The sequence below is a fragment of the Castor canadensis genome, chromosome 10, assembly GCF_047511655.1.
Source record: "Castor canadensis chromosome 10, mCasCan1.hap1v2, whole genome shotgun sequence".
Taxonomy (NCBI): Eukaryota; Metazoa; Chordata; class Mammalia; order Rodentia; family Castoridae; genus Castor; species Castor canadensis.
In genome coordinates, this window is record NC_133395.1 from 35,335,024 (window position 1) to 35,351,962 (window position 16,939).

The 16,939-nt window shown below is 38.1% G+C and overlaps 1 protein-coding gene across 9 annotated transcripts in view; it reads left to right on the forward strand.

Annotated features, from left to right (window-relative positions):
* Klf12 (KLF transcription factor 12) overlaps positions 1–16,939 on the forward strand; it is a 580,787-nt gene that overhangs the window by 552,946 nt on the left and 10,902 nt on the right. For all 9 annotated transcript variants that reach the window (XM_074043232.1, XM_074043233.1, XM_020179159.2 and 6 more), the window contains one exon: positions 4,981–5,138. In XM_074043232.1, the coding sequence (XP_073899333.1) occupies positions 4,981–5,138 (158 nt within the window). The remainder of the gene's footprint in view (positions 1–4,980; positions 5,139–16,939) is intronic.

Genomic DNA, 16,939 nt, shown 5'->3' on the forward strand with positions numbered 1-16,939 from the left:
AGCATTCTATAGATATCCACTGTCATCATTGTCCTCAGCTGTGCCACTTGGGAGTTCTGTTGAGATGGTGTTTGAATTTGCTCTAATTTTTAAATTTTCAGTGTTGTATGTCCTCTTCCTAGCCTTGAAAGAATATCTTGAACTCTTTTTTAAAAAACTCCACTAGGAACTCCAGTTTCAGTGAAGGGCATTTCATCACACGAAGGTCACCCATGACAAATGGTCTTTTATTACCCTCTGATTACAGTTAACCCTAATTTCTTTCATGGCAGCCATGCGGCACCATCCATTTAAATAGAGCTATTTCTTGATGTGACTTGTCGAGCCTCTCTGGGTTTAATTCTAATTTAACTTGCCATTCCAAGCGGGACTATTGTCAGCTGAAGTCATGAATCACTCATTTGTTCTCTCTAGATCTAATTACTACCACGTGGTGCCCAAGAGGTCCCTCAGGCATGGGTTCACTACTCTAAGTGGTCTAACCTTCTAGGGAAAGGGGTGGGCCACCAGTTATTGTTTGAATAGTACAGATGTGTTTGGTACAGAATTTGGGAACACAGAAACAACTGTTTTACCTCAGCCATTTTGATCACACCAAGATTATTGCTAATGATTACTGGAGAAATCCTATGTATCAAGTCGTTACTTACACATTTCCATTCTTTAGAACAAGTTCAACTTTTGAAGCCCAGAAGTGAGGTTGCATGCATTTGAGGGTATCTCAGGTACCTTCTTAACAGAGGGTATGTTGCTGAGAGAACCTATGCACGGCAGAGTAGGAACACCCAAAGTGTACTAAAGCTGTTCTGTTCCCAAACAGGCACACTTCTAGGTAGCCCCAGACTGAGATGATACAAGATAACAGTGCTGTGAGAAGGATCTCCCCTTCACCCTTCCCTACTTACCTAGATGCTAGCTGGAATCAAAAGGAAGATTTTGTTTCTTTCACTTTTCAGAGTCCTACACAGATATCACAGTGGTCTTACCCTGAAATTTTACATTGTAAGCAGTGCGTTAGAATGCCATGCTTTTGAATTTAGGGTAAAAAACTAAGGACCACATATAAGGATATGTGCTTTAAATTGTTACCCAGACTCCAGTAGCATTTAAAATAGGAACTTGGGGAAGTAGGTATAAGAATGAGGAATTCACTTTTTGTTATCTTAAGACTCAACAATCAAAGGATCATAGTGAGGATTCATTAACCAATTAAAGATTATTTGAAATTAATTAATTAACCTTAGGGACACCTGACTAGATTCATTTATTCTTTCTGTTTAGTGAACATTTCTTAAATGCTGACAAAGTCTTAGATTCTAGAGATTCAGAATGACTTGGTACCAGTACCTTATGTCCTGGTACTGCTCTGACCCATGACCTTCACTCAGCAAACCCCCACTCCATAATTGTCATCCGTCTACTGTTCCTGTTAACTTGGAATCATGCTGAGGGCCAAAGCCAGTGCTCCTGCTTGGTATCAAATTGTTCTCTCCTTTTCCTGGGCTCTTTGAAATCTTCCACATCTCTGGTCCTCTTTTACCTCAGTCCCACTTCCCTTCTCACCTTTCTACAAAGAGATGAAGTCAATAGTCCTGAAAGGCACAGTTTAGACAAGGATTCCTCCACATCTTCTGAAGATGTCACTGCCATTTAAAAGTGGGAGCTAACAAGTAAACTTCTGCAACTGAATGTCATTTCAAAGCCAGCTTTCCTGGATACAGTTCCTCACTGCCCAGACTTAAGTGTTTTAACATTATTTTTATTGGACACTTATCTTTAGGTGGTTATTCTCTGTAATGTTCAGCGGTATTTTGCTTTAGAATAAAAAAAATCAGAGAATAGTAAGGCCATCCACTTAACACGCCTTTGCTTGTGTTTCTTTGCCTGCCGTTTATTTAATGGTGGATGGACTGCACCACAGCATTGATTCATTGGTCCCTTAAAGTAGTTAATCGGTTTGATATCAGATTTATTTTTTACCTCTCTTGGTATACACAAATACACTTGTACATGTTAATGGCTAAAAAATTAGCTCTAGAAATAAAAAAATGTACAAAATAGTGTTCTGATTATGGACTTAAGTTTTAATTTGAAGGAAACAAATACCTATCATATTTTTTTATTTTTAAAAGATGCCAAACATCATACAGTACAATAAGTCATAAGGTCCCAGTGCCAAAATCCATGTTTATTTTCATGACTGCAATATCCAGGAAATGAATTTCTGTTGCCCTGTCATGACACAGTCTTTCTTGTTCATGGGAATCACATCCAGTGCCAGCATGTACCTTGTCAGGTTTCTTTCATGAGCCAAACCAGTCACACTATTTTGACTCTTCTCACAATAGACTCCAGTCCCTCCAACTGAGTCAATTACGTGGAAAACCACAAATCCACACTGATAGATACCAAGGCTGAAAAAAGTGGCTTAGCCATGCATAGCGTCTGTTCTTTCACTCCAGTGTAGATCTTACATAAAACAGTTTGAAACACAGTTAGGGAAACAGCATTTACGTTTGACCTTACCGAATAAAAATGGCTTTGGCTACCTAATCTGTGATTTGTCAAAAGGAAAAGGTACATTGAAAACACAAAACAGACTTAGGTATGAGACATTCAGAAACAGTTTACTGGTGTACTTGTGCAACATCACAAGTAGTCAATGTGTCTGTCACTTAAGAAACGGAGTTTAAAAACTCTGGATGAATGTTTTTGAATTACTCTCATGTTTCATAAGTCAGGAGTCAGCAGCTATAGCTCAAAGGCAATACAGCCCATTGATTTTGTAAATAAAGTTTTATTGGAATTGTGCTTTTTAGTTTAGACATTGTCTATAGCTGCTTTTATGATAGGGTTTCAGAGTTTATTAGTTACAACCTAAGACCTTATGACCCTCAAAGTACTTGCTATTTAGCCTTTTACAGAAAAAGGTCACTGACCCTTGATCTAAGTTGAAATGTCCTCTGTTGCAAAAATGCAGTTATTTTAGTACCACTGATAAAGAAAAAAAATTCTAGTTAAAGTACAACAAGCCATCAATTGCAAGAAACATCAAGTTTTAGAAATATTAAAGGTAGGGGGGGAGAGGTAAGGGAGGGGGCGGGCGGAAGCGGGGAGAAATGACCCAACCATTGTATGCACATATGAATAAAAGAAAAAATAAAATAAAATAAAAATTAGAAATATTAAAGCATGAAAAATGCATGTAAAAATTGGTAAGTTACAGTAAATAGCACTTCAAGTAAATGAAATACAGCATGTGATCCACTTGGGTAAATCTCAAATGCTTGATGTTGAGTGAAAAAAAGGTGGCAGGGGTAAAAGTTTGTAAAATGATGTCAACAACATGATGTTAAATATATGGCTTTTAAAAACCCACAGCAATATTATGAATTTCCGTGAGAGCAGATATGTATAGGTAACCTAAAAGAATTGGAAAACCCTAAAGAAAACTGAAGCCAGAGCTATTCCCCTGGGAACAGAAGAAAGGAAGACAAAGGGTTTCTTTATCTGTATCTGTGATGTTTAGTTTTTTTAAAAAGATGATTTATTAATAAAAATGGATTCTAATTTAGAAATATAAATCTATACAGCAGAGTTAATAATAGGTACAAATGTAAAAATCCTAATTTTTTAAAAAAAATTTATTGTGCTAGGGATACCTTGTGGCATTTACAAAAGTTCTTACACTATATCAGGTTTATTATACTTTTTATCATTTTTTCTTTTTTTTTTATTGTTGTGCTGGGTGGGGGGTACATCGTTGCATTTACAAAAGTCCATCATTTTCCTTTAGCCCCTCTCTCCCCTATTCCTAGAATAGTTTCAACAGGCTTCATTTTTCCATTTACATACACATGTTCACATTTGCACCATCCTCACTCTCCTATACCCTTTCCCTACCTCCTCCCCCTCCCACTGGTACCAATCCCCTCAGGAGGACCTGCACTGCTCTCCTGTTCTCTGATTTTGTAAAAGAAAAAAAAGTGACATTTTTGTTAGAAAAACCCTAATTTTCAAAAGCATAAAAAATGGAAAAACTGAAAGTAAATATGTCAAAATATTAGTAGTGGTGGAAATAAGAGTGGTTCTGTGTTTATCACATTTCACTATAATTTTAAAGAACTTCATGGATAAGTAAGAAAAGATGTGTCATATTTCTTTCTGTCTCAATCAAAGGAGATTAAGGTTTGAAAAAGGTACATGTTAATCAATTACCTGACATTACAAACTAATCCTGTTTTTCTACTGGAGCATTAAGATTAACAACTTGCAAGTCAGGGCCAAACTTCATAGTTAAAACACTTTTTTTTTCATAATAGTAGTACAGCTAATCTTTAAAGACAATGTACTTTATTCTCCCCCACAAGAAACCACCAACCAGGAAAGTTAAATGTCAGGTGAATTTTGTTACACAGAAATAGCTTGTCATGAGTCACGTTATTGATGTACTCATGTCATTTCTTTCAGCCTGACCTCACTTGTTTTGAAATGTGGATTGTGATTTTACACGATTTTATATGTTATTGTGTAGAACTCAGACCCTCCTCTTACTTATCAAATGTATTCACTTTGTCATTTGCTTATAGCAGGGCTTCCTAAAATAGTCTCTAGAAAGGACATTCAGAAATTCAAAACTATGAGGTTTTAATTTACTGCCATGGGATGGTTTCTTCTAATTGGATGATTTACTCACCCACCTTTGCTTTCACCTAGTTTTAGTTTTACTTTGTTGTGGTGGTGTGGTTCAGTTTGTTTTTTTGGGATGGGGTCTCATTATGTAACCCGGGCTGGCTTCAAATTCACATCCTTCTGCCTCCGCCTCTGATGCTGGGATTACCAAAAAGAAGTTGTGCTGTCTACTTTTCAGGATGAGAAAAATGAGATATGTAATCTGTGGAGTCTGAGCCCCAAAAACTAAGCACAAAAAGAGAGCTATACGTCTCACCACATAACTCACTCCACTTTTTCTTCTTCCAGTTCAATTTCACCATTTAGTATTGAGAGCACAAGACGCCAGAGACGGTCTGAATCCCCCGACTCCAGGAAACGGCGTATCCACAGATGTGATTTTGAGGGATGTAACAAAGTGTACACGAAAAGTTCTCACCTGAAGGCTCATCGGAGGACACACACAGGTACAGCTCCACAGGGCTTCTCACCTGAGGGTCAGTGGGAGCTAGAGAGGCGTCCTGCTCCACTCTGGAGTCACAAATATGCCATTTTGTACTCACCCATCATACATCCATCTTGAATTTAGCTCCTTTCTTCTGTCCACACTGAATTTTCTTTTTAGTTGAAACAAACTAAGTCTCAGTGTACTTTAGAAACCAATGAAGTATGTTTTCTGTGTCACAGGGCTTTTAAAATGGTGTGAGCACAGTAGTGTAGTCATCTTCCCCTTAACCAACTTCACCACTTAATCATTATGTAATTTACCCTCACGGCACATTAAACAAGCTCCATAAAACGATTCTGCTCTTTTAAAGCTAGAATCTTACCAGCCAATACTGGTAGGTCATATATTCCCTCTTTTCAGTTCTCTTCCTCCAAGTAACAAACAAATAAACAAACTAAAAACTCAAAACAAAATTGACATATACGTAGTACTGTGTGGAGTTTTAAAAACACTTCCACATAATTCTATATGATTCTCAGTGGTTTGGTTTTTGTTAGTTTTTTTGATATAGGGAGAGGACTTTTAGTATTTACAGCTTACAGAGAAAAAAAGAGTGAGACCACAAGTGACTGACTGACTTTGCCACCATCCCCCACTCATCCCTCTACTCACCTACCTGTCTAGGAAGTGAGCTGATAAGCCATCACTTGGCTACTGTCCAACCCATCCGTCTACCTTCATCAGCAGGCACCCCTTGGCTTCCCAGGCTTCTGGGTCCTACTGAGTGCCAGAGGGAGGCACTGGCAAAAAAAGGAATGTGAGAGAAGGGCCCACAAGCACACTGCCTTTCCTAGGAAAAATGACTAGTCACTGAACTGAGTGGTGCACAAAGAAGTGGCTAGAACAGGGAAGTACATTCACACACTTTCTTGGTAAAACATGCCACAAAATAAGCAAGCCCAGTCCAGTGCCCCCCATTGATGGGGACCAGACTTTAACATCTGTGTCTCATGGGGAGCTTCAAGTGTAATAGGTTCTCCTGCAGCTGTGTATTCCCATCTCAAACATATCAAAATAACCCTGTGATGTAAACCACTTCCCAACTTACATAGCAAAATGATTTCCACCAGACTTCTTTTCCATTTTTTCAGCCATGTTATTATGGAAGACTGTTTCCAAGGCTACATTACACGTTCATGACTCCAAACCTTGAAGCTGGATGTCATTGGTTTGCAGTGAAGTTATGACATAGCAGACTCTCCCAAAGTTACAAAAAAAAAAAAAAATGACAGAATCTGGGGTTTGCTTTAGTCATCTAATATACTTTCAATATTTCTAAGATGATGGATTCAAAACCTTTTTCAAATTGACTCTTTCTTGATTTCTCTCTTCTCCCAACTCTTTGCTACTTAATTCCAGATTCTTCCCTATCCATTGATTCTGAGCTCACCCACAAGAGGTTTCCATCTGTTTCTTAGACACTGTTTTTATTTGTATTTGTTTATTTACTTATTTAAAACTTTTTTTTCAGTGCTGGGGATCAAACTGAGGATTTTTTGCATGCTTTACAAGTGCTCTGGCACATCCCCAGAGCTACATCTCCAGCCACTTCTCTTAAATCAACGTCTTTATCACTAGGGCAAAGAATGAGTTTTAATCTACTCCCATCCTAAGAGTAGATTGTGAGCACAAATCAGAGCAGGCAGTGTAGTCAGGCCATACTACTAACTTCTTATATTAAGGGATCATTTCTGTTTTTAAAAATTATCTATCTTCAGTCCTCATGACATATTTTGAGTTATTCCTATTCTCTTAAGCTTTCTAGAGTACACATTTGCCTCATTTTCACACAAACATCTCTGTTTCACTTGTCCAAGTGTTACACTGTGAAAGAGAGGTAGGTTTTTTAATCAAGTACTATTAAAGGATTTAACTCTGTGTATTATAGGATCATGTCTTACAGATTTTAACATATAGCATGATAGGAGAAGAGATGTCATTTATGTACCAAGTTTCAAAACAGTATGAACCTTGAAATCCAAAGCTAAATTAATGAGCTTGGCTTATTAATAAAATGAAGCCATAGACATTGAAGATCACTTGGACTTTATATGTCAGAGTGTAGCATGTTTCTAATTAGAGGAGCCCCTTACCTGTCATCTCACAAGGAGTAAGTCACTGCTACCAGCATTCTGGACACTTCCACATATTTTCTCGCACTTGATCCTTACAGCAACCTGGTGGCTGCAGCTGATAGAATGTCTTTGTACACGTGTGGCATGTGACACTTTGAGCATTGTTCCTACTTCATTAGTTTTCCTGCCCCTCATTACACACTTCACCTAACAGCTTCTTCTTCTGCAAGACAAGTTGGGTGAAATTCCAGGGCAAAGCCTGGTCTCTTAGAATGTGTAATCATCTCTGATGGTGCTGATGGTCTGATTGAGGATAGGACCTCAGTCGCTGGCCCTAGCATAATTCTTAACACTTTCCTGAACCACGGCCTTCTTCATTTCTCCAAAGCAGACACTGCCAGTTCTCTCAGCACTGCTTTCTAGATACACTCCTGCTTATTGCTGTCTTTTAGTTTCCATACCACACATTGTTCATGGACTTAAAAATAAGGTTAAGTCTTCTGCTTCCTTCTGCCATCTAAATCAAGAACTGCTGCCAACTAGACCTAGCTTATCCTTTGTACCTATGTCTGATTTCTTTCAGACCTAAACATGCAATGTTGTATTGTTGTTGGAGCTGTCTCTCAAACGTGGCTTCCCTTGGAAGCAGTGTGTAGGCACTGACTAGAGGCACAGGACAGATCATCATCCTGAGGTTTGCATGAAGCTTTTCCATTCTGGGAAATAATTACTCTATACCCACTGTATTGATTCGGACCCGTTATTTTAATAAACTGAAATATTCTGAAACCTCTCTCGGCCCGTCTTGAGTTGTGTATGTTAGCTCTCTCCTTCAGCTTTTCCGTCCTCCAATCCAGCCTATGGATTTGAGGGAAGTACCCGCAGACCTGATCTTAGAGCTCTCCACCCAGGTGGGTGTTGATTCTTTAACTAATAGCTAAGAACCCACCTAATTGTCCTTCCTCGGGCCCATACTCGTCTATTTCACAGCCACATCAAAATGCCCTTGTTAAATTCTAGGTCAAAACCAAAATGTGCCAAGCGCATTCATTCACTTAGCAGAGCGATAGTTACAGTTGGCCCTCAGTATCTGAGCCTTTTCCACCTGGATGGATTCAATTTCTCTTGGGTTAAGTATATTAAAAACGAAAAGTTCCATCTGTACTAAACGTACATGGACTTTTTCTTAACAGTATTTTGTAGCAATGTTGTGTAAAACCTATTTGTGTAGCATGTCTTAGGTATTACAAGTAATCTAGAGGTGATCTGAAGTATATAAGGAGATGTGTGTTGGTTATGTGTAAATGCTACACCCTTGGCATGGGAACCAATTCTCTTGAGAAGCCAAGAAATGATTCTGTTCTGTGCAGGCATAGTGTGCTGAACTATCAGTCAAATAACATTTGTTGTTGTTACTGTTGTTGTTTTAAGAAAAGGTCTTGATATATAGCCCAGGCTGGCCTTGAACTCTCTCTGTAACCCAAGCTGCCTCAAACTCCCAAGTGTTGTGACTATAGGTAGGTATGTACCACCGTGGCTGGCTCAAATACCCTTATTTTTCAGTAGAAACCACGAATGAAATTTGGTTTATTTTCTGTAACTGGTTCAGAGTGAGCCATTCTGGCTTCTACTTCATAATTATATGCAAGGTTTCCTAACTTCATGTTCAAAATAAAATCAACACAGGTTCTATAGAAATTCAGGTTGGATTGCATGCTTTTAATAAATATCTTCTTAGCCTTACCTTTGCTTCAGGCATAGTGAGTAAGTCACTTGTGTGTGACCAATAATAATTAATGTGGAGTTCGGGATTATACCAGATGACTTATGAAAGCCACGCACGCTATGGGAGGGGAGCAAGCAACAAAGAGAAACTCTCTTTAGAATGTCACACTCATTTTGCCTTTAATACTTGATCTTTCTGTGATTTATTAGTACCTGACCAGTTGTCTGTTTACTTAAGACTTAATAAATTAAACGTATTTTTCAGAATATAAGAGAGGAACATTTTTAGATATTAGCAAGGAATTTAGAGTAAAAAGGAAATCCTGAGGAATGTTTTTGTATGTAAAAATAATTGAATGTATTTTTGTTAATGTGCAATTTTGAAAATAACATGAAGATATGGCCAAGTATTTTGAAACCCTTTTACTGTCCTGCTAAAACACCTGCCAATGCTAAATTGCTTAAGACACATTGGAAAAGAGGAGAATATATCTCATCAGTAATAGCACATTTTTGTCATACTCACTGGTCTAAATTGAGTGTCTCCTACTGTACATGACACAGTGCACAGTATATTTAAGTGAATATGCAGGATATTTAAATTAATATAATCATTCAAATCTGCATTTTAGAAAAATTGGGGGATTGTTTAGCATTCTCACTGTTTCCTGAAAAATAAGTGCTATAATTTTCTAAAATCCAATACAAGTAAATAACACTGAGGCGTTAGTGATTCCTACAGCCACTAGATGGAGCACGAGACCCAGCTGTGGGGACTGAAGAGAGGAAACCAGATTTTATAGGATGTATAATATTAAAATGGAACATGACTACGAGTGTTATGTAGAGTGTTACAACTTAAAAATGAATAAAAAGACAAAGTTAAATTTAAAACCAGATTTTTTCCCTTTATTGTGTTGGGGGTACACTGTGGCCTTCACAGAAGTTCCTACAATGTATCAAATACATCATATTTGAATTCATCCCCCCATAGCTCTCCTTTACTCTCCCTCCCCACCCCACCCCTGTTCCTGGAATAGTAATAACAGAATTTTTTTTAAGTAATTGCACCATGTAAAAATATTTCCTTTCAAATGAATGTGCAAATGTTTTATAGCCCAAATTGATATCTTACCCATTATTAACTCAAGCTCAAGAGCTAATCTTGTTTAATATTCACGTTAATTCATTTGAAAACTATATACTTCTAAATCTTAATCATTAGTAGACACTTCTCATGGTCACATTTCTTATGTACCCAGCTTCATCAAAAATTATTCACGTGAGAATTTTCACGTAAAGTTTACCGATGTGGATGCTTAGAAGTATTAACCAATTCTAATTAGACAGTTTCTTTACAAATGAAGGAAACTACACATTGTTTACTAACACTTCCCTTAATGAATGAAGCCTTTGTGAGTAATGTCAAGTGCTATCATTATTTATTCTATATTAATTACATTTCATTATATATTTAAAGTACACATACACATAAATATACCCACTTCTCCACACATTAATCCTAACTGCCTGCCAATTCTGTGATTTTTTACTTTGTTCTCATTTCATCAGTTCTTGCTGCTTTTCATGCATTTCTTGCTGTTAACCTGACAACTTTGTTTACTGGATGATAGTGTGGTTTGAGGAGATTCCTATATAGAGTACCTTGGGTTTTGTGACAGTTTACATCTTGGTGGCCTTTGGTTCACAGGTGCTTGTGGCTGCTGTATCTTTCCTCTAGCTAAGTTGGGAGCCACTCATGCCTTCATAGTGGTGTCATTAATTAAATAAAGCTCAATTTTAGACCCCTCACCTAGATTTGTTGTTAGATAAAGCATAACCCTAGTGATGCCACGATATCCATGGTTTAAGAGCAAACTGACATTTTTCAGAGAAAAATCCCCTCTACTGTGTGTAAGTCCTAACCAAACAGTTAAAAACATAAGAACTATATAATTGCCTCAGTCCATTTTCTATTGTTGATAACATAGTACCACAGACTGGCTAAGTTTTAAGGAAAAGAGAATGGGTTTATTTTGGTTCAGTTGTAGTCTAAGTTTGAAGGGTCTCATCTGGTGATGGCCTTCTTGCCCTTGTTGACAGAGTCCCCAGATGGCTGGAGCAATGCAGGAGGCAGGGAGGGAGTGAGAGACCTGGCCATACTGGATTCTGTGCAGCCCCCTTTTAGAGATAGTTCATTGATCCATTAACCCATTAATCCATAAATCACATGAATGGATTAACCCTTCATGAGGGCTCAGCTTTGGCCATCTGAGGGTCCCACCTTTTCTCATCTCTTTATTTCTTATAATAAATTTCAACAAGAGTTTTGGAGGGGACACAGCAATAAGTAGACTGCAGCAATAAGTAGGTGCTGAGAAATAAGAAAATATGATAGAAATATTAGTAAATTTGAAGCCAGGAAACAAAGTTTTATCCTGTCTTTGGCCTAACTGGTGATCCTAGAGAACCTATATGAATTTAGGTTTTCTTTTATAACTTAGAACACAGATATACCAAGTCTCATTATATAATTATTGCATGGGTTCCAAGTTTTATAGCCCAAGTAAATATAGTGACTAACACATTATATAGGGAGTCAGTGGTTATCTGTTGAATTTAAACTAATGTGCATAGATATAGGTATTGATACATGTTATTGTGAACAATAGGCTCACAGCAAAAAACATGTCTGGGTAATTTAGTATATACTCAGTGAGCTGGAACTATATAATCCCTTTACTTGGAATCTACTAAATTTAGGATTTATACAATACAGATGTTTTGGGTAAAGCTAACTCTTGTTTAGTCAGCCTTTTTTGTCACTATTAGAATAAACAATCTTTTAAGGAATGTATTTTGAATTCTTACTAAAGCATTGCAGTCTTCCATTTGAAAGGGAACATTCATAAACAAATCTAACTGAACTATTTATTAAGCATTTTCTATGTCACTGTAGAAGTTGTTTTTTCAAAAAGGCAGAAAGAGGCAAAGCCCAGTCTTCGAGAGCTTGTCCACATGGATGGCAGATAAGACTGTTCACGCAGGTGAACATAACAGAGGGCAAGCATGCAGTAGTACCAGCACCCATCCCTCCACCCTGAGTGAGTAATCTCCAGAACACTCTGCAGGTTACAGTCCCTGTTGCCACTGTTGGATGGCAAAAAGGAAGGGTATGTGGAAAACATGGAAGCAATAAGGACAATAGCCATGGCTGCTGATCATGAGGAAAGGGGAGGAAGACTGAGGACTCCCAGTGTGTGTGGTAAGGAATGCTATTAACAGAGAGACAGACCACAGCCAGAGGGAACTGATATTTCCTAACAACCTACAGTGTTCCATGCATGGAGCTCAGCTCCGCAAGTGATTTACACACTTTCATTGCCTATGTAAATCCCTAGAAAGGAGCAGAGTTAGAGCACCTGTCCATGATCAGGTGCTGAAAAAGCTGTAGAGCTGGGATTGCAGCCCTGGTTTCTCTAGGACCTGTGCTGTTGTCATTACACCTGGTCTCAGACAGGTTTGCTAGTAACCTTAACCTGCCTGCCTCACCTCTTCATACAGCCTATTCTTACCCCTGTCTCCACCACGTACCCGCCTAGTTAGCCTTGTCCATCAGGTGCATTAAAGATAGCAAGAGAGTTTAATGGTCTTTGAGGCCTTTCATGAAGGTCAACTGGTCTTCTTCACTAGTCTACTATAATTTTACTTATTAGAAAACCAGTGAAAGGGCTGGTGGAGTGGCTCGAGTGATAGAACACCTGCCTAGCAAGTACAAAGCCATGAGTTCAAACCCCAGTACCACAAAAAGAAAAGAAAAACAATGAAAAGACCCAGACCAGAAGCATTCAGCCTTAAGTAAAATTAAATAGGCAATTCTTCAGTGCTTGCTTGGCGCATAGCACCTTGCATACTAATGAGTGCACTATAAAGATGAAGACAGAAAGTAGCCCTCACTGTAGTGGGGGAGACAGCTCCACAGGCAGTCTCCCCCATGGAAGGCACAGTAGGAAAAGCAGGAGGGATCTGAATCTGTGCAAGTTGCCACAGCCACACAGAGAATTGGTCGCGCCTGGGAGGATGTGGGAGTATCTCCTTCGTAGACAAGCTAACACATTATTTAGTACTACCACAAACAAGAAAACTCTTCCATGTATCTTCAGTCTAGAATAGTAATAGCATGCTATGAAGGTCTTATAAGTATTGTACTTCTTTTCATTATCAGGGAGGGGGTTCTCAGCCTTTCAGAGAGTTACTGATTAGAAACGCATAAAATAGATGCAGAATGATCTCAGCGTAGGTACCTGTGCTGTACATATTTGATTCAATTTTGTTATACAACATTTACCTTACTGAACTGATTTAAAAAATAAATTGATCTTTTTCCATACACTTAGTAAAGGTTTCTAAAACAACCCACCAATTTTTAATACATTAATACAGTTAAATAAATATATTACTAAAAAAAGTTTTGTTTTTTAATTCTGTTTATGTTAGCCCATAAATGATCAATGAACCGTGAGAAATTAAAATTACAATGGGATCTTCGTTTGCTTTTGGATCAGTTTTTAAAAATGAAATTACTAAAGATAAGGAACTGTGTTGGAAGAATATATATTCACCCTTGAGGAATATAAAACATGTTGTATTCATAATGCTCAAATTAATTCAATTAAGATTCTTCATAGCTAAGAATAAAAAGAAATATAAAATAAATTTATTGTCTTAAAAATTAAAATAAATGACTGTATGTAGCTCTGTAGTAGAACCCTTACCTATCAAGGCTCTGGGTTCAGTCCCTAGCAACACACACACACACACACACACACACACATACACACACACATACACACACACCTACATGCACACACACGTACGCACACGCACACACACATACGTACACACACACACAGAATTAAAATTATCTTCTTCTGAAAAACAAAATACAAGGCTAAATTACATATCAGGTTACCTGTATATGGCACCAGTTTTAAGTGAAACCTTCCGAATGTATTTTTCTTTTCAAAAATGTAATTCATTAAATTAGAAAAGATCTTAGAATAAATAGAATGTGAGCAATTTGCTCTGTCTCACAAAGTAGATTACTTTTTGTTGACTACTATGTGTATGTTTTATTTTTAAAGGAAAAGTAAGTATTTGAATTACAGCGGTTTCCATTCAATCAACAAGAATTTATTAGCACAGAGCACTGTTAGGCCCTGGGGATTCAGTGATGAAGAAGAGGGTTAGAAGCCAGTCTCAGTACCGCTTGCTGAGCAGGTGGGTAGACAGGAAACCTTCCATCTGTGTGGGATGTGATGAGCATTTTGATACAGTTGTACCAGGGTACTGTGGAACCAAAAAGGGTTTCTTTCAAGGAGTTGGGCATGGTGTGACACACCTTTCATCCCAGCACTTGGCTATTGAAGCAGGAGAATCTAGAGTTTAAGGATAGCCTGGACTACGTAGTGAAAACCCTGTGTCATAACAAAACAAGTTTTCCTTCAGTATTAGAGCAAACAATAAACAAAAAGGGGTAGGGCATAATACAGAGAAGCAAAAGCAGTAGCTGGTCCCGGAGAAAGATGGCAAGAGCCTAAAAAGAGGGGAGCACCCCTGTGGGGATAAACTGGAGAGGACTGCTGGATAGGCATTTGGAGGGCAGAGCTGGCAATGACGTAATGCCCAGTCCTACGTGTAGATGGAAGAATCCAAGAAATGTCTCCAAGCAGAGAGATGGGTGACTTAGTACCCAGTAAACTAGATTACTTCCTCCTGGCCAAGCAATAATTTAAGTGGTGGATACTGACTACATTTTTGGTTGTGCTGACATTACTTTCAGACCAACCATTGTCAATGTCCTGTACCTTCTCTGGTACTTAGGAGAGAGACTGAGGTGTGGAGACTTAGAAGTCTTCCCTTTGTAAGTTGTGGTAGAAGCTGTGAGAACCAAGGGGAACCTGTGCAGGTGAGAAGAGAAACTCAACATCTTGAGAAACATTTATGTGACAGGGAAAGGAAGACGTCTCTGTGAAAGAAACTGAAGAAAAGTAACCAGACACATAGGAAAATACACGTTGTCACTGCTTAGAAATATAAACTCAGAGCAGCCAAACAAAATAATGTCCTTTGACCCTGAGCTTCTGCTTTCAGTAGAAGTACTTTTTATTGTGGGATATTTTCATTCCTTTATATTTTATTTCTGTGTTAACAACCATATTGTCTGTTCTATAAGTTGTAACTCAGGTTCTCAGTCTGCTTGTCCAGTTCTAACCGAATGCCTAGTTTATTAAAGCTGTAATTTAAAATGTTGAAAGCAGTATCAGTAGTGGTTCAATCACATGCTAACTGGGTGACAGGGTGAAGAAAAGCTAGTTATTGCAACTGGTTCACCAGGCAGACGTTAAACCTAAATGAGTTAACATCCTAAAGCTCTTAGAGCAAAGTATGGTGTGTAGAAGGTGTTTGATGTTTTAGCAAATACTGTTTTTATCAGAGAGATCCATTATAGAACTGCATAGGAAGAGACAGGGGAGCCACTGGGCCTCATCTACAAATAATGAAAAATCAGTTAATTCCATCCAGACAATTCAGGAGAGTAAAGACTAACATATTGATTGGTTGGATCAACAAGACCAACTAGACCAAATGTCTATAGAATACATTGCTCAGGTTGGCATATACTAGATATAGATCTAGATATAGATATATAGATATATATATACCTATATATATATCTACCTAAAATGTTTTTAAAGTCAGAAGCAGGATATTTACCTGAAAACCTTTATCCACTCCTTAAAAAAAAAGCAGGATCTATTTTTAACATGTCTTTGCAAAAATACAAAAATCTTGGCTTTCATAATTATAAAATGAAAGTCTCTTTATTGAGCACCTAGTATTTGCCAGTTACGTGACATGTGTATTTTTGAGTTTCACAGCAGTGCTGCAGGAATAGGTAGTATACCCATTTCAGAAACTGCATTTTAAGTTCAGCACTCCTGCCTAGGATCCAGTTGCAGATGGTGACTGAGCTATTCATTCTGCTGAATTTTAAAGCTCCAGGTAGTTTATGCTACCTTAACTCATGAAGAGGGAAGGTAACCTGGTCTATACCTTATGACTCCCGCCAGGGGCCTTTGTAGCCTTTGTAATCTCAGCTCTTTCATGGTCTCAAGGTTTCTATTTCCTCATCTTGAAAGTACCTAATTTCCTCCCAGATCTAGAATTCTGTGAACTTTCATGAACTAATGTAACAGATACCAGAAGACAAGATAGGAATCTTGATTCTAGCTGGGGTTTTTTTCCCCTCATATGCAAATACCATTCCTCAAGTGAAACAGATTGTCACAGCAAATGTGTTGAGCCTTGAATGTAATGAAGCTCATTTGTCAGTGTCTGGGTCCTGTAACTTTATAAAAGTTAAACAGGGACACATTTCAGAAATGCACTTCTGAACCTAAGAAAGTACCTATGCTTCCTGTTGCAAAAGGTATTCCTTTTCAGTTGCTTGAGAAAGTAACAGAGAGAAGCAGATGAGAACCTTGGTGTTTTGTATAGCAGGGGCCTTCTGAAAGTGAACATTCCTCCCCATGTGTTGCTCACACATCACTTTAATATGAAAAGGTGCCTGCCTTTTGTCTCCCTACACAGTCACCTTTCAGGTTCACATGGTGAAATGGGAGGCCCCTGAAAAAGTTATTTTTGTTTGGTGAGTTTTGGGAATCCATTCAATACCTGGTGTTTTCTTTAGACTTGATTATGCCTTCTGCTGGATAAATGTCACGAAAATGTGTTGAGCAGCTCTTAATCCTTTTCTTTAACCAAAGTGGAGACAGCCTTCTCATAGTAAACCAGTTTGTGTTGACTGTTTCAAGAAAAAACTGTAATGGGAGTTTTTTATTTTCCCAGGAACTTAATTAATTAGTGTCTCAAGACACTTGTTCTAATTGAATATGTG